At 34.2% G+C, this 26,649-nt stretch overlaps 4 protein-coding genes and 1 long non-coding RNA gene across 13 annotated transcripts; 3 read left to right on the top strand and 2 right to left on the bottom strand.

The window, feature by feature from the left end:
• Positions 1 to 453: 453 nt before the first annotated feature.
• On the bottom strand, positions 454 to 2,726 carry MED9 (mediator complex subunit 9). The gene is made up of 3 exons (XM_088264780.1): positions 2,438 to 2,726; positions 2,227 to 2,329; positions 454 to 1,677 (listed from the first exon to the last, which is right to left on the bottom strand). Exons 1-3 carry the CDS (start codon positions 2,545 to 2,547, stop codon positions 1,540 to 1,542), a joined length of 351 nt encoding a protein of 116 aa, XP_088120906.1. The 5' UTR covers positions 2,548 to 2,726; the 3' UTR covers positions 454 to 1,539.
• LOC148306520 (protein NCBP2AS2 homolog) lies at positions 1,247 to 1,515 on the bottom strand. The gene has a single exon (XM_088264781.1). The coding sequence runs from the start codon at positions 1,513 to 1,515 to the stop codon at positions 1,267 to 1,269; it is 249 nt and encodes an 82-aa protein (XP_088120907.1). The 3' UTR covers positions 1,247 to 1,266.
• A 126-nt stretch (positions 2,727 to 2,852) lies between the features above and the next one.
• Mrgn1 (Mahogunin ring finger 1) lies at positions 2,853 to 9,414 on the top strand. 7 transcript variants are annotated; one of them, XM_088264790.1, is made up of 13 exons: positions 2,853 to 3,062; positions 3,246 to 3,364; positions 3,445 to 3,692; positions 3,823 to 4,010; positions 4,089 to 4,246; positions 4,321 to 4,563; positions 5,075 to 5,239; positions 5,521 to 5,691; positions 6,019 to 6,159; positions 6,341 to 6,620; positions 6,952 to 7,082; positions 7,177 to 7,264; positions 7,442 to 7,757. In XM_088264790.1, exons 1-13 carry the CDS (start codon positions 2,975 to 2,977, stop codon positions 7,606 to 7,608), a joined length of 2,187 nt encoding a protein of 728 aa, XP_088120916.1. In that variant the 5' UTR covers positions 2,853 to 2,974; the 3' UTR covers positions 7,609 to 7,757. The 7 variants fall into 7 exon arrangements, with proteins under 7 accessions (XP_088120916.1, XP_088120917.1, XP_088120915.1 ...); XM_088264791.1 differs by having other exon boundaries at positions 5,075 to 5,248; positions 6,341 to 6,536; XM_088264789.1 differs by having other exon boundaries at positions 5,075 to 5,248.
• A 2,194-nt stretch (positions 9,415 to 11,608) lies between these two features.
• On the top strand, positions 11,609 to 13,301 carry LOC148306517 (uncharacterized). 3 transcript variants are annotated; one of them, XR_015837988.1, is made up of 3 exons: positions 11,609 to 11,912; positions 12,210 to 12,340; positions 12,978 to 13,301. It is a non-coding gene; the product is annotated as an uncharacterized LOC148306517 (long non-coding RNA). The 3 variants fall into 3 exon arrangements; XR_015837990.1 differs by having other exon boundaries at positions 11,616 to 12,080; positions 12,210 to 12,653; XR_015837989.1 differs by having other exon boundaries at positions 11,632 to 12,080; positions 12,978 to 13,297.
• A 9,868-nt stretch (positions 13,302 to 23,169) lies between these two features.
• On the top strand, positions 23,170 to 26,079 carry RpL10 (ribosomal protein L10). The gene is made up of 5 exons (XM_088264827.1): positions 23,170 to 23,207; positions 23,330 to 23,358; positions 23,445 to 23,750; positions 24,751 to 24,913; positions 25,874 to 26,079. Exons 2-5 carry the CDS (start codon positions 23,336 to 23,338, stop codon positions 26,039 to 26,041), a joined length of 660 nt encoding a protein of 219 aa, XP_088120953.1. The 5' UTR covers positions 23,170 to 23,207; positions 23,330 to 23,335; the 3' UTR covers positions 26,042 to 26,079.
• The last annotated feature ends 570 nt before the right edge of the window (positions 26,080 to 26,649 follow it).

Genomic DNA, 26,649 nt, shown 5'->3' with positions numbered 1-26,649 from the left:
GTGTGAGCGAGGCACATATGTATTTTGTAGAGTATGAGGGAAATAATTGTAAGTGGAGTGAAATTAATTTAAATAGTAAAAAAACAATTAAAAACTATTTCCTGCTAGTTTTTAAGAAAAAACATAAAATGATTAACATAATATGTAATATTATATTGACTTGGTAGATAGATACCACTCATTTTTAATCTGTATTGTGACACATGTTTTAATACCCTTAACATCATTGAAATACCACACATGAAATGACACATGCCTTCTCCTTTAGCTGCTTCACATAACTGCCTCTTGGTTTTTCTCTTTCTCTCTTCCGTTTTCTATTAAGTCTAATAAGGTTTTCTCTCTCTTTCCTTACAACCAATCCAGTTTGTCCCTTTTTATTTTCCAGTTATAACTCTTGCAGAGCAAATCTCTTTGGAATCTGTGTATAGTGTATTTTGTAAAGGAAAAGAGTTGATTGGATAAGTTTTATTTAACACAGTCTTACATAAAAGAAAACAAAATACAACAAATCAATCAGCTTTTAAATCATCTATTTCTAGAATTTATTCCAAGTAAACTATTTCCATGTTTAATTTTAACTCAAAACCAAATTTAAAAAAAAATATTGGCTCGAAATTCAAAAGATTATACTATAGATCAGTTTTATATATTTGCTATTTTTTTTTCGTTATCTCTTCTAATGCTAAAATATTTGATAATATTGTTTCATTTTTTTTAGTGTTACATGTGTGACCTGTATGCACAGTAAACACTGATCATTGAAATTTAATCTGATGGTAATCAAGTATTTTTTTTTAAATAAAAAAAATAGTAACTACAAAAGTTTATGTTTATTTTTATAAACATTCCACATTATTTTCACTGATGAGAAACACAGACCATATCTAGTAATCATGTATGTAGTATCTCAAATGAGATCTTTGCTGATTTTCAAAATTAATCAATAAAAAATTCTATTATAAATTGATTCTGCAGTCAGTATGTGGTGATATCTATGAATTTTTTATTTAAAAATCACTTGGTAAATACCACTATTAGTAAAAATCTACTGACACTTGTTTCAATGCATTTCGCATCATTTTCAAAATACTGTATTGACAATGTGGTATTTACCAAGTGATAATAAATTAAAAACTGTAGAAAATATTTTAAATAAAAGCTAGTTTTACGTGCACTTAAGAAATCTGGCACAATCAGGTTCTAAGTGTTTTATTAGTGGGGTTTTTCTAAATATGAACATATGTTATACGGCAGCCTTCATTGTCATTTATTTTTCTTTTCATTGTCTTTTATTTGTTCCCGTGCTTCTTTCAAACCTTGAGTTATATTTTGTTTAAATCTATTAAAGAAAGAAGAGAAGGCTATTTTATCTATTCCAGGTAGTTTATCTTTCGAACGGTAAAATAGAGATACACAAAGTTGAGCAGTTCTTCTGACAGGATAAGATTCCGCAATTCGTTGCACTAAATGTTCATTATTAGCAAGATACTTTAAGATAAATCGTAGCGGCATTCTTGCGGTTTTTTGGATACTATTCTAAAAAGGAGCGTCAAAAGAACACATATTCCTATATTTCTGCAGAAGTTCACGCTTCAAATGAAGTTGTCTGCGTAGGATTTCAAATTGACGCAACTGTTCTTGTTTGTTGTATTCGATTCCAGGTAACCGCTTGATCTGAAAAGAGAAAAGTAAATGTTTGAAATCAGAAGGCAAGCGAAGCAATGAATACATATTGTTGACAAAAAGCACAATGTTGCTGTCATGCACACAATTGGAACTCCTTTATTGTAGGAACATCACATAAATAAAACACAGCACCCATGAGGTAGTATTATACGTAGTATTAGTAGTATTTTATGAAATAGTATTTTAGTATTTAAATGGCGCTACATAAATTGTGCAAAATTGTAAAAATACAACTATAAAACTTATAAAATTATTTATAAGTATACACAAAGTAAGAACGTTATCAAATACGGCAATATAAACATGGTTCCCTCTTGAATACAATCAAGTTGCCACCAAATTGTTTATCTCTCCCACATTGTCAATAACAAAGATGTTACCATAATTGGAAGGGTTCTATTTTAACTTACGTAACATTAATTAAGACAGTTAATTTATAATACAACTAGCGCATTTGAGTATGCGTAACCGCAACTATTGGAGTGTTATTAATTGAATGAAGTAATATTATTTTAACACTGCACATGATTTACTTACCTGATCTCTTGCAGAGTCGAGTTTTTTTTGCAGCTCTAAAACTTTAAGACTGCAATCTTGCGATTCTCTTGCTTTTGCGGTATTATCGTGGTCACGTTCCACGCTAAAGAAAATAATGTATAAATATATGTTACTATTGTTATTGTGAATAGCAATACAATGGTTTCAATGTGAAGAATACTAATAATAGCAATAAATTCCGAGTGCTTACCTTCTTATTATATCGTATACTATTGGCAGTATATCAACATCTACGTCTTGGACAGTGAGAGGAGAGAAATTGTTTTGAGGTTCGTTGGAATCATTATTTATAGCATCCATTTCTCAATGCCCATATCTCACAAAAAACCATAAATATTCATTTTATATATAACATAAAAGATAGTTCTAATACACCTGCGATATTAATCCTATTGATCGAACAGACCAACGAAATGATTACTAATTATTTACATCTATAAAATCCGACTTGACAGCTTGTTTTTCAACCACAGACTTTTATATTTTGAGGTTAGAAGAAAAGTACACACTCTCGTAGTCTATGGTTAAGTCATTCTGGTTCCGGTTGTAATGTCGAACTCTAGGTAGGTGAAAAAACACCTCTGGTTTGTCGTATTTTTTCATCTATGATTTAATTGTAGTTTCACGACTGGTTTGACGTCTTTGGATTTGACGTATGTGTTAGTCCTGTCATTTTGTTATTTTTTATTATTGGTAATTGATATAATATCAATTAACAATTTAAAAGATGGGAGCTCTAACAAGCAGACAAAATGCAGGCGTTGAAGAAGTGGATGTCATTTCAAATCATGCGTATAAGTATCCACCACGATCAGGTACCTTATAAATTATTTATTTTATGATATATTTAATTGATTTCAATGTTATGCCAGTACCGTTTAGTTCTGCGGTCTTTAATTTAGTTTTATTTGAGGTATGACCTTTTTTCAATTTAATTTCTTTTTATTATGAACCTGTATAGTGAGTTTAGAGTAATTATTGTGCATCTATGTTTGTAGGAAACTATTTTGGCAGTCATTTTATAATGGGAGGGGAGAGGTTTGACACTCCTCAACCTGAAGCATATTTGTTTGGCGAGAATGCCGATTTAAACTTTTTAGGCAGTCGACCTACTCCGGTAAGTCATGTACATTTAACATGTTTAGTATCATAAATATTTTTGTTTTTATTTTAATTAGATTGTTTATTTCATTTTAGTTTCCTTATCCTCCACCGCAAGCAAATGAGCCGACTAAGACGCTTAAAAGTTTAGTAAACATTAGAAAAGAATCTTTAAGGTTTGTCCGTTGTGCTGAAGCTACTGCTAAGATTTCGGAACAAGGAGAAGGCGATGTGGTTGCTAAAAGTTCACAGTTCAACATTGAATTTACATTCGACTGTGATTCAAAATGTGCGATAACAATTTATTACTTTTGTACAGAAGAATTCGCACCTAATGGTGTTGTGTAAGTATAAACCAACAATAATTTTTAATTTCAGAATATAAAACAAAAAAGGTATTTCACATTTTCAAGGTGAAAACTTTTGTTGAACTAATTTGTAAGAATTTATGAAAAGGTATTTACCTGTTTTAAGATATAATCCGCGAGATGCTTCGATGAACTCGCAAACATATCGCTACAAGCGAGGCGCCAATCAACAGTTTTCTCAGGCCACTCATATTTTTGATCCGAGCAAATATTCCGAAGAAGATCTACTTTTTAATTCTGAAAAGGATGTCTTTCCCATTGCTATTCACTGTGTTGTAGAGGAAGGTCTGGAAGGTTTGTGTTGCTCATATTTAAATATTATATGAAAATGTAATTATCATTTTTATATTATATTTTATTTGAATATTCCAGAAGCGAGGCAATCGCACACGACTGTGGCTGTTGTTGAAAAGCATTCGGATGGAACATTCGTTTTGAAAGCCTTGAAACAGAAACTGTTTGTGGATGGTCTGTGCTATTTACTTCAGGAAATTTATGGCATTGAAAACAAGAATGTAGAAAATAACAAGGTAGTTTAATTAACTCTCATTTAAATATTGATTTGCCATATGCCAATTGATATATTTTTCATTTTTATTTTCAGAATAATGGTGATGAAGATTGTGAAGATAATGGAAGTGAATGTGTAATATGCATGTGTGATGTACGTGATACTCTCATTCTACCGTGCAGACATCTTTGCCTTTGCAATTCCTGTGCAGATTCCTTAAGGTACCAAGCGAATAACTGCCCGATATGTAGGGCTCCATTCCGTGCTCTGTTACAAATTAGAGCCTTGCAGAAGCAGTCTGGACTACCTCAAGCATTAGCACCTAGCCCACCAGATGTAAGAATATTTTTATATTTATAATGTAGACTTTACTGCAAGTTCAGAAAAAAATATATTTACTGTGGAAAAAATACTATTTTCTCAAAATTCATATTTTACACGCTGATAAATAATAAAATATTTTTATAAAAAAACAAAATGTTTTAGCCTTCAAGGATAAATAAAAAAAAAACTACAATTTTGATGTATTATCTATTCCAGTGTTCCGCAAACTTTTTCTATTCAAGGTACACCTACCAAATTGAAAAAATTCAGAGGTGCTTATTTACCAAATTATGGTAACATATTTAACATATTGTAAAATAATGTGAAATTTGAGCCTACTTAACTGAGCACAGGCAATCAAAATTTGAAGCAATTGTGTAATTTTCACAAAACTAGACTTTTTTCCGCGACACACTAACTAATCACCACGGTACACCAGTGTGCCGCGGCACACACTTAGCGGAACAATGATCTATTCAGTCATTTTATGTTTGTTGTATTTAAATTGCAATACCACTTACAGGGAAGCTCTGACAATATTCCCCCTGGATATGAAACAGTCTCGCTGATTGAAGCCCTGAATGGTCCATGTCCAGTGCGTGTGGCACTTCCTCCTCCAACACCACAAGCCAACCATCAACCGCTTTCAACCACCACTAACTCTACCGATGGCGAAACAAATATTCAGGCATGTAATGTGAGAGTTTTATATCTATTGTGATGTAACTAACTTTATGTTTGATGTATTTTTCTATATAATAACTAATGAACAAGTATTCACAGATTTTATTCTGCACGATGTTCATTAACGTATTTAAAATGCAATGTGAGGGAATCATTTATAAATATAGAAATGTCTTCTATTTATTTCATGGCTTGTTACTATCCATGAATTTCCAAGTTCTCTTCCATCTCAAACAATATTTAAATATAATGGTAAAATTTATAGAAATTTGAAACACATTTTAGGGAGCGGCAGAAGTTCTGAATCGCTGCAATTTGGAGAGACATTCATCAGGAAGTATTGTTGGAGGTGGTAAAGCAAAGAACATCACGGCCAGTACATATAAACAAAGTCCCAAGGACATAGAAGGAAAAAGTCCCAGAGATCGATCCTTGTCACAAGGCACTAATCCTGAGGTATTGTATTTTAATATAATTTTGATGGTCAATGAGATATATATGCCTACATGAAATAAAATTTTCTTTGTCATTAATACATATTGGCTATCCTATGTAAAAATCTTCAAAGGTTTTTTTGCAAAATTATTCGGAAAATATATTATCACTAGCCGCCAGAACTTTTCTTCGTGTAATTAATTAAAGTCTCATTTAATTCATATTCATTAGATTGCATCTAATATAAAATACATCTGAAAAAAAAAATCTTTTTTTGAGTTAAGCTACATGTGGCATGTAATATTTTTAGGTATGCATTTCGGTTAATAATATAAAATTATTTTACAGTTCCGTATGTCAGTATTATTAGCGAGAGAAGAAGAAGAAAACAACAAAATATTTAATAACAAAATTGCAGTCAACAGTCCGCTGTTAGTGGGACCGAAACTTAAATCTGAACATACAAACATTCTTGAAAAAATTCAAACAGTATGTTTATGCCCTTTAAAAAAATTCTACTCGTATGCATGATAATTTTGCTAGTTAGTTAGTTAGAAACACGTAGCCGTGAAATTGAAGTATTTTAACTTAATGTAATGTAATAACTATTAACTTTAATTATATACATCGCTAGCTTTTATAAAATATCTTTAACTATTATATTTTTTAGATGGCTGAAGATTTTAATACTGATGATCTGGATGTTGAAGTCGATAGTCAGGAAGGTGAAGTGGACTGTGAAGGAGATAGCGATGCAGAAAAACTTTCACCACTTTTAACTGAGACTAAAACTGAATCAGCAAACCGCACTAACGCAGTCAGCAAAAATGGACCCACTCATTTGAGCAATGGACAAAGTACAATCAGTAGGTTGCCACTACATCTTGAAGCTGTTTTAGAACCGATTGACGATACAGATACAGATGAACCCGAACAACTTTCCAATGCGTGTATGTTCCAAATTACATTTTGACATTCTACTCTCATTTGGGAGTGATCATTTTTGAATATTTTTTGTAATTTCTGATCGGAATTAAAACTTGTATTAATTGTAAAAGTGGTATACCTACATACATGATAAGTTAGAATGTTAAGACCAGTGATGATTTTGCACCTAAGATAGTCATGTGATCCTAGAATTGATTGTTGATCCCTTTTAACATATGTATATGTTTGCAGAATTTGTATCTTATTTTAAGTTTGCAATATAATTCTAGAATATAATGATTTACATTTTGAAATTGATGTAATTAATTATTTTCTTATCTAAATATCTTTCAGCTGTAGCGGAACCTCCGAGTGCCATAGAGAATGAAATTGGAGTTCCTGCAGAAGATTCAGATTACTTTACACCTGAAGATACTCACACAACTATTTTAACTTCACCTCAACACCAGAACAAAAGCAAGCATGTCAGTATTTCTCACATTTTATCCCTAATAATATATTAAAAGTGTTCTACGATAATAAATATATATGTTTAATGGTATATTTATACATTTTTAGGATACAGGAATAAACGCCGTAACAATAAGCTCTACCGAGAGCACACCTCAACGCTGGGCTATTCCTCATCATATTACATCTTTGCCAGGTAAATTATTTCATACTATTATTTTATCTAGTACTAAGAATGATCTGCTATGGTTTATTTTTAACAATATTGTCTTTCTTTTGAAGCATTTTGAAATCAATATCATCCAACATTTATGTAATATTGTACTTTTTTTCATAGATTCTTTTGTATATATACTAATGTTTGTCTCAACAGGAACACCTCTCAGCCACATGAGTAATCGTTCATCTGGTGACTCATACAGTTCATCTTCATCCACCAGGCAACTATTGACAAATGCAAATCCAACTATATCTCCAAATAACATAGCTACTGTAAATCATCAAGCCGGCATTGTGCAAAATAACAATGCTGAAAAATAAGGCTCATAATGGGTATATCTGTGTGCAAAAAGAAAATGGACTAGTTATCAAAATATATTTTGACTTGGAAAACATGAACCCTTAAAACAATTTATCTGAATTTCACATGCTAGATTATGTATTTTAGGAACAACTTTAAATAAAGAACTCCAAATTTGACTTTCAGACTAGATCCATTTTTCCTTTTGTACAAAGATGTTATATTGTGATAAAAATTGTACATTTCATTAAGTCTTTTATTTCTATATTCATATGTTTATTGAATCTTTTTTTTCTTCCAGAAAATAATACATTAGATTTAAGTTTTGTACTGACATTTCTTGGTGGATCTGCATTTTAAATCATAAAATAACAACCATTTATTTGATCAGTGACCAGGTTTCCTTGTAACTAACATCATCAGACTGGTCGGATGATATCACCAGTCTGATGATGTTGGTTACGATGAAACCCGGTCACTGGTCAAATAAAATTTATGTGGAAAAAAACTATACAGTTATTTTATTACATATATAAAATATGTATTATTTTTACTGTCTCAATTACTATATATCAGTCACAAAAATGTAAGTGTTTTGGTTAATATAAATATTTATCTTACAATCCCGTATCCTTCCAAAAATAAATAAAATTTTGTTATTCTTTAGAGGTTACATCTTACATCAAGAGAATAATTGTATCAAACAACGATAATTCTTTTCATTTTGTAGAAAATCTGAAGTGTTATCCAATATGAGTTGTCAAGTGATTTTGGCTAAACACAATTTGTTTCCTGAAAACGAAGATAAAAATATTTTTGTCTATTAAAATACATTTCTTTGTAAATCAAAGAAGTTATATCAATCATGGAGTGAAGATTAATTTGAGAATTGCTCTCACATAATACAAGAAAACACCTATCAGCAAAGCACACAAATCATAATTAACACACTTTATGGAAACGTACATACAACTACAAGATCCTAACACATACCTCTTGGTCGAAAGAACTTATTATTACACAGTAAAGGTGTACAAGCTGCTTCCATTATTCATAACGAAATTAAGTTTAAAAGAGCTGAAGTGTCAGCTCACTAATCCAAACGGTCCGTTATTCGAAACGCCCTGTAATCTGAAGGATAAAGGGACTTCCTACAGCCATATCTTCCCAATTTGGTTAAGGTAAATCCATGATCTGTGATAAAAAAGGATACATTAGAAAAGTCAGGTTCATTGGTTCAAAAGAAAATATTAGATTTTTCCAGCTAAAATAAAAATGTTAAACTTCATAAACTGAAATTTCTTTCTCTTCAATCATTTTTCTCAAAACACTCAATTGCCTGAACGATTCCCTAATTCAAACGACCCTTGCACAATTTACATTCGGATTACCGAGCTGGTACTGTATTCGTAAATGGATAATGAAGGTGGATAGATTTAAAATAGATGGCATAATTCAGCCATGTTGTATTGGATGGCATGTCAATAACAATTTTCTTTCATATGGTTTTATTAATAAGTATTGCTAAATGTGTCCTCGGCACGGGAAAACTCAGTGAGGGCACATAATTGTAAATTGTAATTATGTTTCTGGTGAAAAATATATAATTAGTGTTAGTTGTCGTGCTTCAAAATATTGTTTTTAAATGTGATTATATTTTTGGTATTTCCCATCCACATATTTTTCAGAAACTTTGTAAGTGTTGATGCTCTTTGAAGTGTTAAAAAATGAACAAAAACGTTTATTGTCTGAGAACACAGTGAGTTTTTTTTAAAATTAAGAACCAACTATCTGAAATATAATAGTCAATATGTTATTCATCATAATTGATGTTTTTTTTAAATTCCCATAATCTCTTGTGCAAAAAATACAAAGACCTGCGAAGTAACCTTATATGTACATAGGTATGTAATTAGGGATAAATGTATATATTTTCATATATCTGTCATGTATAGAGTACATGACGATTTAACAGTAGTAACTTTTAAAGAATTTTGAGGGTGTTACACATACACTGTTAAGTATTTTTCATACACAACAGTGTGTGCATAAAATTTAAGTCAAGATCAATCTTCAATTACATGCCACAGTCTTACCAACTCTAAGGACGTGTATGCAGAATGTAGTTTAATAAACCTAAAAATGCGTCCTTGTAAAGTGTGAATATTTTTATTACTTACTCTTGTACTTTATGTCTCTACAAAATAGTTTTTTAAAAAATATATTTTATTCACTCAATACTCGAATACTCAATCGTTTGCAAACAGATTTTTCAACAAGTAAAAGGTTTTTTCATTAATTGATTCGGTAGTCACTTTGTGGTAAAATCTATCCATTTTTAATTAATGGTTTACTTAGTAAATATGTACCACTATTTTTTTTAAATCTACTATGTCACAGTAGATTTTAAGAAATAGTGGTATTTACTAAGTAAAACATTTAAAAATGATAAAGGAAACACTTGTCTTTATACCACTTGAGTTTATTAATGACTACTAGTTTCGAAAGCCAAACTTCCATCGTCAGGTCTGAATAATAACTTATTATTGTTATTATTCAGACCTGATGATGGAAGTTTAGCTTCTGTAACTAGTCATGAATTAACTCAAGTGGTATAAAAACAAAATTTCCTTAATCATTTTAACATGTCTTACCACAAAGTAAATGCCTAAACAATAAATAAAGTAAAACATTGATTAAAAATAAAAGGTTTTTGTCAACATGCACTCATTCAGCGATGTTCTCTCAAAATAAAATGTTTAATTAATATTTATTTTAAGAACGCACTAGTGTGATTCCATAAAGTTCTTTGTGTTAAGAATTAGGATTGAATCAATATATGATGCCTCAGGAGCATTATGTATAGCTACATGCTGCCTTTATAATAAAGACATTGTCACTAATGATGGGTTGCTGTAGCCAATACCGAGGTGTAATTTCTTAATCTTGCACAATAATTTAAGCATTTTTATAAAAATTTGTTTGATTTCAGTTAAAGAAGTCATATTGTTTGAAATTCAACAAATTTATTTTAACATAAATATAGTATTATGTAATAATATAAACATTTTTTTGTATTTACATATTTTGTAATATATTCATAAATTGACTATACATAAGTTGTTCTAAAATAGAATTCAACAACAATGCTGAGTAATAGATTGAGCATTGTGTAAAAAAAGTATCACGTAAATCAGTTTTATTTACTCAAGCCAGACCTGCATACCAAATCCAAGTAATATTTACTTGGTACTGGTGAATATTTTAGTTTGGTTTAAAAATAAAAATTAACATGTATGTTGCATATTCTGTATATTGAGCAAAAAAAATTATTCAATGATATTGTATAAATTTTTACTGTCCTAAAATATATCTTTTCTCTATTTACCTCATTTTGTTTTATTATTGAAACCATAAATCATAACAATGATAGTTGAAAAATTATTTTTATTCCTGCTTTTATGGAACTCTCGGTATTTAACCACGGAGAAAATATTTTTTTTTAACGTAAGGCAACAACAAAAGAAAATCGAATGTTCTCCCCCAAACTTAAGATATTGTATCTGTCATTTTGTCTCCAGTTTAATGTATTGAAGAAACCTTTGTTCCTCCAAAGGGCCCCAAAAAAGTGGGAATATGAAGGGTGAATATGATTATTAGTTATGTGGAATTTGCGTTTGAAAGAGTGTAAAGGTTATTTAGAAGAAAATGATTAGATTTATAATATTTGGATAGTAAGATTAAAATTTTTAAAATATTGGAATCCCTAAATCTCCCTCAAAGGTATGAACAATATATGTATATGTTATCTTGATCGTTAAATACACGAATGAAAGATAATCAGCCTTCCGTCTCGGGTAACAGTCCAGGGTCATATGAGATAAATATAATACTGAAAAACCACTACTATTTATTTTGACCCTCTTGGAATTCGAATTCGAGTGCGCTAACTACTACACTTAGAGGCGGACAAATTCATAACTATAAGTATATATAAAAGCTAGCACCGGCTAGAATCAGTTTAATGCTGGTCACTCACGACGAGGAAAATAGTAGATTTTGTTACATTTTCTCTGGTTTTGTAACGTTCAAGTACGAATTTTGGAAAGACGAAAGATTTCACTGCCAACCTGGCGATGTGACGCGAAATCGAATACCTACAGCGCCATCATTAGTATATGATATTTGTATATAAGCTTCGTTCGAGTCTGGCCGGGCGACCGTCATGAATTCATTGCACAAACTAATTTATATAATTCATTGTAAACGATAAATGACACGCCGGGTGATCTCGTGTTGAAAATAACTATTATGTATTGGAAATGTGAGTACTTCATTATTGGTAAGGCGTTTCCTCTCATTCCGCCGTTTGCTAAACAGCTGTCAAACAAATTACGCAAGAAATTTGTCTCGACTGCTGCTCAAATAAGCGCTAATTAGAAGAAATATGTATTCTATAACCTCCCGAATGACCCCATCAACAGCATTGCAGGTAATCAACTGTTTTTGTTGTTGTTTTTCATGCCTGAAAAACTGTGCAATCTTCTTTGTGTGAAATGTCATTCTGACAGTCCGTTGACAGCGAGTCTGTTTTTATTATCGTTTTTATGTTATATTTTAGGTAAAGTACGGACAACCGACTCTGAGCTGTCGGCAGAGCCACCTGGGAAATTTCGGAACATTGTCGGGATGGCAGAAGCCGAGTTTAAATATCCTTTAAAGAAAATACCCTGCGTGTCCAGCGCTCAAGAGGTGAACGATTAAATGTTATTTGAAGCCCACCTTTCATAAAGAGTTACACTAATCGCGCCATATCATCCGAGCATGGACTCGTAAGAAAGAAGCCAAACATAATTACAAGTACATTTATTGTCATATAATGTTGTTTATTGCAATATATGCATATAAAATAAGATTCAACAAACACAAAAGATGTCATTCAAAAATAACTACAGCACGTGGCGTATAGATTTTGAAATGGTTTTCCAGTTTTACTTATACAGTTACAAATGTCAATTTACTAGTGGGTGCAATGCTTGGCCATGTTTTGTTCACAAAGAAATAGGTATGGATGATAATTAATAAATAATATTGGATATATGATGTAAGAAGACCAGCCCGCCGAAGCTTGCAATCGCAATACCGGACTGGACTCTTGATGCTGACAAATTTTCAGCCCCCATCTGTGCTCCACGAGCAGTTTTATGATGAGGTTGGAACTCTTCATATCAGCCCCTCCGGGAAGCCTGCCACTGTATACCTTATAAGACCATCTCAGTGTATACTGGTGTCTGATATCCTCATAATCGGAGATCGCTCAGTGGGTCGTAATGCTCGCAATTATTTTTCAAACATAAAAACTAATTCTGTAACTTTGTTACCTTTTCAGACGATGCAAGATGCAACTATTGGCAAATGACTTGTCGCGGCAGAAGGGTTCCATTTCCCCCATTGTGTTGGCGCTTTGGACAGTTTCATTTCCTAGCGCTGGATCAGAATATATAAACTACAGAGGACGATTCGGCATTGTTTTATTTGGATGTGTAGCCAGTAATTACTGTTTTAGTGTTTGCAGATATGTATAGGCAGATAGATGATATAACCATGAAACGTGTGTTATTGCACAATTTTCTTGGGAGTTATTCATCGTGACTAATATATGTATACTCTCCCCCCTGAAAATAAACATATTATGCTCTTAAATATGTTTTTATTTTGTTCATTAATGACCGAGATCCTTGAAAAGTATCATCCTATCCCGCTCTCTGTGATCTTACAACATTGACCTTAATTTTTTACAGAAATGCAATCTAAAGTAACTAACTGACCATCACGCCGCTTCCGCAGGGATAGGCAGAGAGAATAGAACACCACACCACGCTACTCTTGTCTTTGTACACATTCTTCTTTACGCATCCCCTCACACATCCTCCTCCCAACCCTTATCCGCACCCCAAAGGTGCATAGGGCACTGCATTATATAGAAGCAGTGTTATCTTGATCGTTAAATACACGAAGGAAAGGTGATCAGCCTTTCGCTTCAGGTACCAGTCCAGGGTCATATTAAATATATATTTGACTGAAAAATCAATAATATTTATTGCGACCCTCTTGGGAATCAAACCCGGGACCTCCAGCATGGTAGCCTAGAGCGCTAACCGCTACACTATGGAGGCGGACCTCATACATATCCGCCGATTATTCGGATTCCTGAATTGACCACTTTCAATTATTTTAAATACTTGATCATGCCAAGTTTTGCCCGGTCATCCTCTGCTCATGTTCCCAACAAGATTCGCCTCATAAATTTCTTTTACAGTCCTTTCTTCACTCGTTCGTTTAGATCTTTTATAACTAACTAACTAACCATCACGCCGCTTCAGGCAGAGAGTATAGAACGCCACACCACTCTGTCTTTGCAAACATTCTTCGCCTCTTCCACGTTCATGCATCTCCTCATACATACCCGCCGATTACTACGACTCCCAACCTGACCACTTTCAACTATTTGGCATACCTGATCGTGCCATGTTTTTCTTGGTCTTTCTCGGCTCCTTTTCCCCATTACATTCGCCTCATAAATTTGTTTTACCGTTCTTTCCTCACTCATTCGTTCCACATGTCCAAACCATCTCAACGCACCTTTCTTAATTTTATTGATAATGGTTATCTCCGCTTTGCATTCCTTCCTTATTTCACTATTCGAACATCTATCATGCATCGTTTTGTCGCACATTCTTCTGAGAGATTGCATTTCGACTGCACTCAGTCTACTTTCATCCTTCTTTTGCCAACTCCATGTTTTACTTCCATACATTAGAGTTGGAACCAGGACTCCGTTGCGCACTGCCAGTTTAGCTTCCGCTGATAGGTTTTTATTTGCCATAACTGATATTATTAGAGGGTATTTCTTTTTCATCGACAATTTTAATGACTTCCTTTAATCTGACTCTATCGAATGCTTTAGTAAGACCTGCAAAGCAGAGGTAAGCTGTCTTATTGAACTCTCTTGCTTTTTTAACTATTTGTCTAACAACAAATATGTTGATATTATTTATGTCCGAGTTCACTCGGTTTCTCACCGTCACATATTTAGCATATTCTTCTGGTGACGGTGAGCTTCTGTATTTCAGATGGTTTTTCTTCGGCGAGTTCCTTGACTTCATCAGTACACCATTTTATCAATAATGATTATCTCAGCCCTGCATTCTTTCCTTCTTTCACCATTCGAACATCTATCATACATATTTTTGCCTCACATACAAATAATGTAAATAAAAATAAAAATAATAGCACAACCTGGCTGAACGGTGGAATACGCGTGAATAGCCAATAAATAAAAAAAAGACATTCATAACAACAGCAATGGGGGCGCGAGATAGAGACAGGCATGAATTAGAAAGAGATAGAAAGGCATTCGCCGGAGCTAGCGATTGAGTTTGGCTTAGTCCCCAGAACCAAAGATCAAAGACGAATATCTATTTACTTATATTTCTTCTTTTTTTATGGCTGTTCACGCTTCTAGCCAATGCGAGTTATTTTTTATTTATATATTATTATTTTACACTTTTTACAATTTTAAAAAAGATAATTGTTTGAGTTTTTATTATTTACAAAAAAAAACTTCAATTTCATACTATTTCTGTGAGCCTAAGCGGCTCATTATTAGAAAGTGGTATCAAATTGTGGTAAAGTGGGTTCGAACCGAAAAACTTTGATTAAAAAATCCGAAACACTAACCACGGGACCACAACCCGATACGATTTGAATTGAAATCGTTTGTTTTCCTGTAATTGGGGTTAGTTTCATTATTAAGTTGGTTTGTTTAGTGAGTTATTTAATATATTTCATACACATTTACAAATGATTTTCAATTAATTTTGTTTGTTAGGGGAGGTCGATGAGATTGAGATGTTAGTAGAAAATGGAATTGGATTGAGAAGACAATACTTGACATATAAATTTATCTTAAAATTTTCGACTAAAAAATATAATATTCTGATTTAAAAAAATGATAGTTAATAATTCCGAGGGGGCGTCAGAGGCCTGCACTTGCAGGGCATTAATTGGAGACCTAGATCTTATTTCATTGGGCACCCGTTTAACTCTTAAACGCTACCATGGGTACTGGAGTACCCCACAGGATTTTAAAAACCCAGTATTTAAAAAAATATCGTATCCACACTTGCGCCATTCAAGCTAATCTCTAATTATTAGTTACTGCGACGAACTGTCCATCGAAGTGTCGCGCAGGTACAGACGTGTGGGCGGGTGTTCCGGGGTACTCTAGAACCCCACGGTAGTAGTTGTCAAAGTTTTTTCAAATTCGAAGGCGGCTGAACTTTGTTATTTATTGGTAAGTTTTATTAAATATTATTCTTGAAATAAATATTTAACTCTTTTATTAGGTATATTATGTTTTTATTATCACTTAAAATCGTGTTTTTATTATTCTTTTTACATATGTTTATAAGTTTGTTATTTTCCATGACAAGTAATTTACGTTTTTGTTAGTCATTTGTCTCATAGATCAAATCGACGTCTTAGAACTGATGGTGAAAAAGCAGTGTTTTTAGAAGATTTGGATAATGAGGAGATGAATACTAGAGGTGCTTCAGATGATGAACTGGATGACCTCATTCAAGATTTTAGCTTTTAGAAGAGCCTGGTGTTAATTCTCAAAATCACTACTCCACTCTTGTTGCTTGCAAATACGCTGATAGTGGCGATGAAGATGACATTCGTGGTATCGTATCAATGAAGAAAATAAAGTACTACTGCCAGAAATTATAGCATTTTATAATAAAATAAAATGTGGGTAGATGTTTTTGACCAGATGAGTAAAAAGTATTCTACGTCTAGAAAAAACGAGAAGATAGCCTTTGTGTATTTTCTATACCCTCTTAAATACAGTAGGAGTAAACTCCTGGATTTTTTATACTATGTCAAGAAGTCCAGACAAGAAACTCATTCCGAAAAGACGTCTATTTTTTAAGGAAATGGCAAAATCTCTTATAACACCGTATATGCAAGAAAAATTACAATGGCCATGTTTGCCCCGGGATATAAGGAAATCTATACATGGTATTTTAAAAAATGAAATGGACATTGCTGAACCAGTCCCTCGAGATACCAAACCTGATCGCTGCTGCTTCTGTCCGCATATAAAAGATAGGAAATCGAGGACCGCGTGCTCCTCTTGTCGTCGTCATATTTGTGCACCCATCAAATAAAAATATGCAATCTTTGCAAACAAAAATTTTAAAAATTATTTCAATTTGTTTTGTTTGTAGGCCTAAGTAATAGTACATTTGAGTAAATACAAGAAATTAATTGATAAATTTATAGTTTTATTTCTAACTCATAAATATCTACGGGGTACTCAGGTACCCCACGGTAGTATTCATGCCTATAAAGTTGAGGGTAGTGTTCTAGAGTTAATGACGGCTTCCTTTCAGACCTCTCCAGCATTAGCATTCCATTTTCCACTAACATCTCAACCTTATTAACCTCCCAAACTTGTTTGCAATAATTTTTATTTCTGCTAATAATTTGGATGCAACTGGCTATCCAGAAGCTTTCAGATTCATTGTCGTTGCATAACCTAGTTGTGAAAGTAGAGTGGAGTTCCCTAGATTTTCAATTCTGCGGCGATTGCATCGTTCAGAACTATCTTCAAAAGCTGTTCCGCACGACCGCGCTTTTGTTGTTTTCGAGTCATCTTGCCCCTATGTGCGGCGCGGCGAATTGCATTTGAATTCAAATCGTATCGGGTTGTGGTCCCGTGGTTAGTGTTTCGGATTTTTTAATCAAAGTTTTTCGGTTCGAACCCACTTTACCACAATTTGATACCACTTTCTAATAATGAGCCGCTTAGGCTCACAGAAATAGTATGAAATTGAAGTTTTTTTTTGTAAATAATAAAAACTCAAACAATTATCTTTTTTAAAATTGTAAAAAGTGTAAAATAATAATATATAAATAAAAAATAACTCGCATTGGCTAGAAGCGTGAACAGCCATAAAAAAAGAAGAAATATAAGTAAATAGATATTCGTCTTTGATCTTTGGTTCTGGGGACTAAGCCAAACTCAATCGCTAGCTCCGGCGAATGCCTTTCTATCTCTTTCTAATTCATGCCTGTCTCTATCTCGCGCCCCCATTGCTGTTGTTATGAATGTCTTTTTTTTATTTATTGGCTATTCACGCGTATTCCACCGTTCAGCCAGGTTGTGCTATTATTTTTATTTTTATTTACATTATTTGTATGTGAGGCAAAAATATGTATGATAGATGTTCGAATGGTGAAAGAAGGAAAGAATGCAGGGCTGAGATAATCATTATTGATAAAATGGTGTACTGATGAAGTCAAGGAACTCGCCGAAGAAAAACCATCTGAAATACAGAAGCTCACCGTCACCAGAAGAATATGCTAAATATGTGACGGTGAGAAACCGAGTGAACTCGGACATAAATAATATCAACATATTTGTTGTTAGACAAATAGTTAAAAAAGCAAGAGAGTTCAATAAGACAGCTTACCTCTGCTTTGCAGGTCTTACTAAAGCATTCGATAGAGTCAGATTAAAGGAAGTCATTAAAATTGTCGATGAAAAAGAAATACCCTCTAATAATATCAGTTATGGCAAATAAAAACCTATCAGCGGAAGCTAAACTGGCAGTGCGCAACGGAGTCCTGGTTCCAACTCTAATGTATGGAAGTAAAACATGGAGTTGGCAAAAGAAGGATGAAAGTAGACTGAGTGCAGTCGAAATGCAATCTCTCAGAAGAATGTGCGACAAAACGATGCATGATAGATGTTTGAATAGTGAAATAAGGAAGGAATGCAAAGCGGAGATAACCATTATCAATAAAATTAAGAAAGGTGCGTTGAGATGGTTTGGACATGTGGAACGAATGAGTGAGGAAAGAACGGTAAAACAAATTTATGAGGCGAATGTAATGGGGAAAAGGAGCCGAGAAAGACCAAGAAAAACATGGCACGATCAGGTATGCCAAATAGTTGAAAGTGGTCAGGTTGGGAGTCGTAGTAATCGGCGGGTATGTATGAGGAGATGCATGAACGTGGAAGAGGCGAAGAATGTTTGCAAAGACAGAGTGGTGTGGCGTTCTATACTCTCTGCCTGAAGCGGCGTGATGGTTAGTTAGTTAGTTATAAAAGATCTAAACGAACGAGTGAAGAAAGGACTGTAAAAGAAATTTATGAGGCGAATCTTGTTGGGAACATGAGCAGAGGATGACCGGGCAAAACTTGGCATGATCAAGTATTTAAAATAATTGAAAGTGGTCAATTCAGGAATCCGAATAATCGGCGGGTATGTATGAGGTCCGCCTCCATAGTGTAGCGGTTAGCGCTCTAGGCTACCATGCTGGAGGTCCCGGGTTTGATTCCCAAGAGGGTCGCAATAAATATTATTGATTTTTCAGTCAAATATATATTTAATATGACCCTGGACTGGTACCTGAAGCGAAAGGCTGATCACCTTTCCTTCGTGTATTTAACGATCAAGATAACACTGCTTCTATATAATGCAGTGCCCTATGCACCTTTGGGGTGCGGATAAGGGTTGGGAGGAGGATGTGTGAGGGGATGCGTAAAGAAGAATGTGTACAAAGACAAGAGTAGCGTGGTGTGGTGTTCTATTCTCTCTGCCTATCCCTGCGGAAGCGGCGTGATGGTCAGTTAGTTACTTTAGATTGCATTTCTGTAAAAAATTAAGGTCAATGTTGTAAGATCACAGAGAGCGGGATAGGATGATACTTTTCAAGGATCTCGGTCATTAATGAACAAAATAAAAACATATTTAAGAGCATAATATGTTTATTTTCAGGGGGGAGAGTATACATATATTAGTCACGATGAATAACTCCCAAGAAAATTGTGCAATAACACACGTTTCATGGTTATATCATCTATCTGCCTATACATATCTGCAAACACTAAAACAGTAATTACTGGCTACACATCCAAATAAAACAATGCCGAATCGTCCTCTGTAGTTTATATATTCTGATCCAGCGCTAGGAAATGAAACTGTCCAAAGCGCCAACACAATGGGGGAAATGGAACCCTTCTGCCGCGACAAGTCATTTGCCAATAGTTGCATCTTGCATCGTCTGAAAAGGTAACAAAGTTACAGAATTAGTTTTTATGTTTGAAAAATAATTGCGAGCATTACGACCCACTGAGCGATCTCCGATTATGAGGATATCAGACACCAGTATACACTGAGATGGTCTTATAAGGTATACAGTGGCAGGCTTCCCGGAGGGGCTGATATGAAGAGTTCCAACCTCATCATAAAACTGCTCGTGGAGCACAGATGGGGGCTGAAAATTTGTCAGCATCAAGAGTCCAGTCCGGTATTGCGATTGCAAGCTTCGGCGGGCTGGTCTTCTTACATCATATATCCAATATTATTTATTAATTATCATCCATACCTATTTCTTTGTGAACAAAACATGGCCAAGCATTGCACCCACTAGTAAATTGACATTTGTAACTGTATAAGTAAAACTGGAAAACCATTTCAAAATCTATACGCCACGTGCTGTAGTTATTTTTGAATGACATCTTTTGTGTTTGTTGAATCTTATTTTATATGCATATATTGCAATAAACAACATTATATGACAATAAATGTACTTGTAATTATGTTTGGCTTCTTTCTTACGAGTCCATGCTCGGATGATATGGCGCGATTAGTGTAACTCTTTATGAAAGGTGGGCTTCAAATAACATTTAATCGTTCACCTCTTGAGCGCTGGACACGCAGGGTATTTTCTTTAAAGGATATTTAAACTCGGCTTCTGCCATCCCGACAATGTTCCGAAATTTCCCAGGTGGCTCTGCCGACAGCTCAGAGTCGGTTGTCCGTACTTTACCTAAAATATAACATAAAAACGATAATAAAAACAGACTCGCTGTCAACGGACTGTCAGAATGACATTTCACACAAAGAAGATTGCACAGTTTTTCAGGCATGAAAAACAACAACAAAAACAGTTGATTACCTGCAATGCTGTTGATGGGGTCATTCGGGAGGTTATAGAATACATATTTCTTCTAATTAGCGCTTATTTGAGCAGCAGTCGAGACAAATTTCTTGCGTAATTTGTTTGACAGCTGTTTAGCAAACGGCGGAATGAGAGGAAACGCCTTACCAATAATGAAGTACTCACATTTCCAATACATAATAGTTATTTTCAACACGAGATCACCCGGCGTGTCATTTATCGTTTACAATGAATTATATAAATTAGTTTGTGCAATGAATTCATGACGGTCGCCCGGCCAGACTCGAACGAAGCTTATATACAAATATCATATACTAATGATGGCGCTGTAGGTATTCGATTTCGCGTCACATCGCCAGGTTGGCAGTGAAATCTTTCGTCTTTCCAAAATTCGTACTTGAACGTTACAAAACCAGAGAAAATGTAACAAAATCTACTATTTTCCTCGTCGTGAGTGACCAGCATAACAACACGCTGATTATTTGGGATTACTATTTGGACATAGAGAAAGGGTTTGATCGATAATTTAGGAGGGAAATCATCCTGACGGCTACGTTCTGGAGAGATAATGGGGGGGGGAAATCGCCATTGATCGTTCTCGCGGGGCGGCGAATACGAATTCCGGGAACTCGATTATCTGCGGAAAAGGAAGCCTCGTGTACCGTGTTACCCCGCTATGTATATTAATATCGCGCTTGTTAAGTTCTAATCTGAATGAATTTAATCTTTGTTTATTTGAGCCCGGAGGAAGTATGCATCGAATTGAATACAATTACAATCAAGATAAAGGTAAAAGGGGGAAGGATAATTAAAACTTGAATGTTTCATGTACCTGGTTTAATCGATTAAGTAGACATATTATTAAAATGACTTACCCTAGATTACAACACTTAGAAAATAGCTTATACTAAACGAAAGGTCCTGAACACAGTCCAAAGTTCACTTTCCTAGCTCATGTCTTGTTCACAGATTCACTTAACGAAACACCGTAACGAAGATTGAGATTGATCCATAGTTATGAGCCATGAACGGCTCCGGGGTTGTGGAATCCCGTTGGGCGTGACGGCCACAGGTTGTAGGCTGGGCGGTCTTCGAGGGGCAGGAATCTGGTGTTCCTGGAGGGGCAGGAATCTAGTGTTCCTGGGTGGACGGCGGACGTCCTAGATGAGCAGTTCCTTCGCTGTTGGAAAGAATCTGGCGTTCCTCGGTGTGAAGGATGAGGGATGAGGCATCTTCGCGGCTGGAAGATGGCCTTGTAGCGCTGGCTACATCGTGTCTTGGAGAAATGAACACTATTCACTTCACACGATTTCGCCTCGCGGCTCAGCACTTAGCTGATGAAGTGCCGAGTTTGGGCTCGGGTCGAGCGCGACGGCGTGCGCGTTCGACCTGCGCGGTCGGGGATTTTTCGTCGACTAGCGTTGCGGCGTCTTCAGCTCGCGTGCTACCCCTACTGTTGCTAGAGCAAGAGGGTCGTACTACCCCTCTCGCTTACTCCTTACCCTAGTTAATTTAAGAAGAATCTTATCGTAGCTTACTTACTAAAAGCTTAAACCCATATCTGCTCCCTAGGTGGAGCATACGGTGTCCACAACTACTAGTTAATAGTAACCGAGTTATAGACTTACAAATAATTAAAAGTTAACAAAACTAATTATAATATGACTTATTATTAACTAACTGATTCTTAATTAAACTGATTATAATAACTAGATTAACTTATAATTATTACATAAAATAATGAATTAATAGAGACTCCTTTCAGAGTAGTGGTTGAAGCGTTTGTCAACCACTCGAAGTTCAGGTTCGATTCCTGGCAAGGTTGATTTTAATTTTATTTTAATATTTATTTATTTATTTTTATTTATACATCCATATGTATTGCCAGTACATATGGGAGTACCTTATGGACACGTACAAGGAAAGATGGCGGAAATTAGACAAGGTAGTGTGGCGTTCTATCCTCTCTCTGCCTTCCACTCCCGAGAGGCGGCGAGAGGGTAGTTACAAAGGGCGGCAATATTTATGATCGTAGCTTTGGGTCCGTGGGTCGGCCCGTTTTTAACGACCCTAGACGCGGATGACGAAATGCATTATTGCTAACGGCCGAAATTCCCTAATTGCCGGTCTTACCCATCGTAAACATTGATGGTCTGTTATCATTGTCCCCAAGCAAAATTCTTTTACAATTCGAAATAGTAAAATATATTTTTCTAAAGAAAGGTTAGGCTTTGAAGAAACCCGCCGTCGTTTTATTATTATTTTTTTTTGTCTGATAACGAACAAATGATCTATCTGCGCGCCTAGAAGTGAAAATTTTAATGGGAAGAAAAACGATTTTTAATGTAAAATTTTAAACACCCAGATTATGCAATTTATCAAGTTCTATTTTCATACAAAAAACATTCGTACCGTTGATTCAATAAAAAAATCACATTTTGCCAAAAAATAAAAATAAGACCAGTATTCCATAGATATAAATAAATTGCACATAAATGTTTTAGTTAGTCTTTGGTTTAGTCTTTGAACACCATAGACAAGCTCTTTCCGGTTTGACGTTCACCCAGTCGGTGTGAGTTCGGTATGTTTGTGTTTATTAATTCGTTCTAATCCATCTGGAAATAATATATTATCCGTTGAAATATAATTTATTCGTGTGATATAAGAATTTGTGTTTTAACTATCTGTTTATTTTATTTCTAGACCAAAATGGGTCGACGCCCTGCGAGATGGTATGTAGTCGGCTGTCAAAATTCTTTTAATTTTCAAGTGATGTATTTTTTATTGATAATAAATTATTATTTAAATTGTTCCACAGTTATCGCTACTGCAAAAACAAACCGTACCCAAAGTCGCGGTTCTGTCGGGGTGTCCCTGATCCGAAAATCCGTATTTTCGATCTCGGTAAGAAGAAGGCCTCTGTGGAAGACTTTCCGCTATGCATTCATCTCGTATCCGATGAGTATGAGCAGCTCAGTTCAGAAGCTCTGGAAGCTGGACGTATTTGCTGCAACAAGTATTTGGTGAAGAATTGCGGAAAGGATCAGTTCCACATCCGCATGCGAGTACATCCCTTCCATGTGATCCGAATCAACAAAATGTTGTCATGCGCTGGGGCTGATAGGCAAGTTCTACTTCGATTTTTATTTATAATTTGTCTTATAATTCCAGTTGTTTCAGTTCATTATTAGTGGCAAATATCTATTTCTATCGATTGTGAAATATCTTGGTTAATTATGGTGACTAATAACTTCTTATCGATACTAATGTTTAGCTTTAAATATACCTATGTTTGCTTACAAAAGATTTTTGAATGTCATTTTGGTTATGTTGCTATTTTTTTTAAAATTAACATAATATTGTGTTAACAATCTAAATCATTTGAGTTGGGTTGTAGCACCCCAAGTCAGAGTTTCCAGCCACCCATTCTGCCACAACCTGATTACCATTTACAAACATCAGCCATTTAGGCTTACCATAAAATAGTATAAAATTGAAATATTAATATATATCGTAAGAACACATCAATGACAAAAATAAACCTCTAGTAATTTGAAAGTGAAATAAATTTACCATTATCTTTCTTGTGGGAGTCAATAATTATCTCAAATCATATATTCAGCAAGTCAAGTTTTGTATTAACATTCTTGAAACTGCATTTCGTATTATAAAATAACCAGTACATAGTTTTATCCACTTATATTTGATTTATCCAGTCACCCAAGTTTCGTCATTACCGACATCAAGCTGGATCTGGACCCAGTCTGTTGATGTCGGGATAACGAAGCCAGGTTACTGGTCAAATTAAATATCTTCTAACCCTTGTCTGCACCCAATGGTGTATAGGATACTGCATCGTATTGGCGCAGTGTTATCTTGATTGTTACTTACATGAAGGCAAGGTGATTACTCCTGCACTTCAGGGACCAGTCCAGGGTAATATTAGAGTTTAAAATAACTAATATTTAATTTGCCCCCCCCCCTGGGAATTGAACCCAGGACTTCCAGTACGGTAACTAAATACGCTCTGGCAATTACACCACAAAAAAATATACGCGAAAAAAACTATATATTGCTACTTTATTATATATTGAGGATACTGAGAATTCCAATTGTCGATACAGGCTCCAGACTGGGATGAGAGGTGCATTCGGCAAGCCACAGGGAACTGTAGCCCGCGTGCACATCGGCCAGCCCATCATGTCGGTGCGCTCCAGCGATCGTTACAAGCCCGCCGTCATTGAGGCTCTCCGTCGTGCCAAATTCAAGTTCCCTGGTCGCCAGAAGGTAAATAAATAATTTCCATAAATATAGTCTACCATAGTGGAGAACACATCGTATATTTTTTTAATGATTTTAACCCATCGCACCACTAATAAAGATGACATAATTTGTTCATACAACACACTATTTAATTTTGACACATTTTTTTATAACATTAAGACTGAATTACACAAAATAAAAATGGCAAAACATAAATTTACATAAAGTTATCATTGTCATTCAGTTTTAATGTTAAAAAATTACTTCAAAGACAAACCGGCGAATCGCCGACTTTGTGAGTCATTGACAAATTGATCTTGGCCGGCTTTGTGTTGCAATGGGTTAAAAACATTTTTACCAACACACTTTGCACAGACTATGATAAAACATTTTTCTTAAATATATCTTAAAGGTCTTTAAAATATACAATTTATATTAACTAAAATTAACATGTTTACACTTATATCTGCATCTCCTGCATTTTATTTTAAAAATCTGAATAAGGTACAAGTTATTATGACAAACCGATATAAATTATTCATGGATAAAGAGAAAAAGAGATTTAAAATTTCATTTCAATTTTCTAATTTGAATACCTTTTACAACTTAAAATGTTTAGGACAATTTATAAGGGGAACAAAAACATAACTTTTATTATCATAAATGGTATTGTTATTTTTATATAAAATTAAATATCAACTGCATTTTTTCTGAGCATTGCTTTTTATAGTTTCTGTTGCATATAACATTTAAGTATAGCATTGAGAGTAAATCATGGTCACTATCTATTAAAATATATGTTATAGTGTATTATTTTATAACTATATAGAAACGAGAGCACCTTGCATACTCAGAATTTTTTTTAGGTGGAGGAAATTAGTTTCCGTTACAGTATTAAAAGGTGAAATGTGTTTTTTTTTTTAAATTTTATTTTTGTCAATAATCTTATCTTGCTAATATGTTAATATATTTTTAATTATTCAGATCTACGTCTCCAAGAAGTGGGGATTCACAAAGTATGAGCGTGAGGTATATGAAAATCTGCGTGATGACAACCGTTTGGCCCAGGATGGCTGCAATGTGAAGTACCGTCCCGAACATGGACCCCTCACTTACTGGAAAAAGTGGCAGAGTGAACTTGCCCAAGTGTAAAATCACATTAAAGACCAATAAACTCCATTTGTAAATTATTTTTATTTATTACTTCTCCTCAAAAAACAAAATGACCAAATTTTTTGACCTAATTACCACACTAAATAAGCGTAATTTAATGTGGCCTCAGAAATGTAGAATTTATTGATGCCATCATAAAATAACACAAAACGAATGTAAAATATGACCCAACAATATTAGTTTTCTTCAAGTCGCAAGTTTGTAGATCAAATAAACAAATACAAATTGGCTGCAATTGCCCAATTCCGCTGTACAACAGGTTGATCTTAATAGTGAAGGGAAATTATGTCTCTAATTTTTGTTAATAACTTTGACATTGATTTTTACCAAACTTTTGAGTGACACCTTGAATCGCTTTGCCCTCAATTCCTTTCAATGTGATTAAAACTTTTTAATATCTATATTTCTTGAATAATTAATTTGAGAATGAAACAATGATTCAAAAAATTACTTGGCGTTTTACACAAAGGATAAAATTTATACAGGTTTTTAAGTCATAATTAAATACTACTAAGTTACATAATTTGAATGAGGAACGAGTGATAAATCAATAAAAATCGAATACATCATTATAGTGTTAGAATGAT

The sequence above is a fragment of the Brachycentrus maculatus genome, unplaced genomic scaffold, assembly GCF_059751285.1.
Source record: "Brachycentrus maculatus isolate JH-2025_06_01 unplaced genomic scaffold, ASM5975128v1 h1tg000238l, whole genome shotgun sequence".
Classification (NCBI taxonomy): Eukaryota; Metazoa; Arthropoda; class Insecta; order Trichoptera; family Brachycentridae; genus Brachycentrus; species Brachycentrus maculatus.
This window is presented reverse-complemented; position numbering and strand designations above follow the sequence as displayed.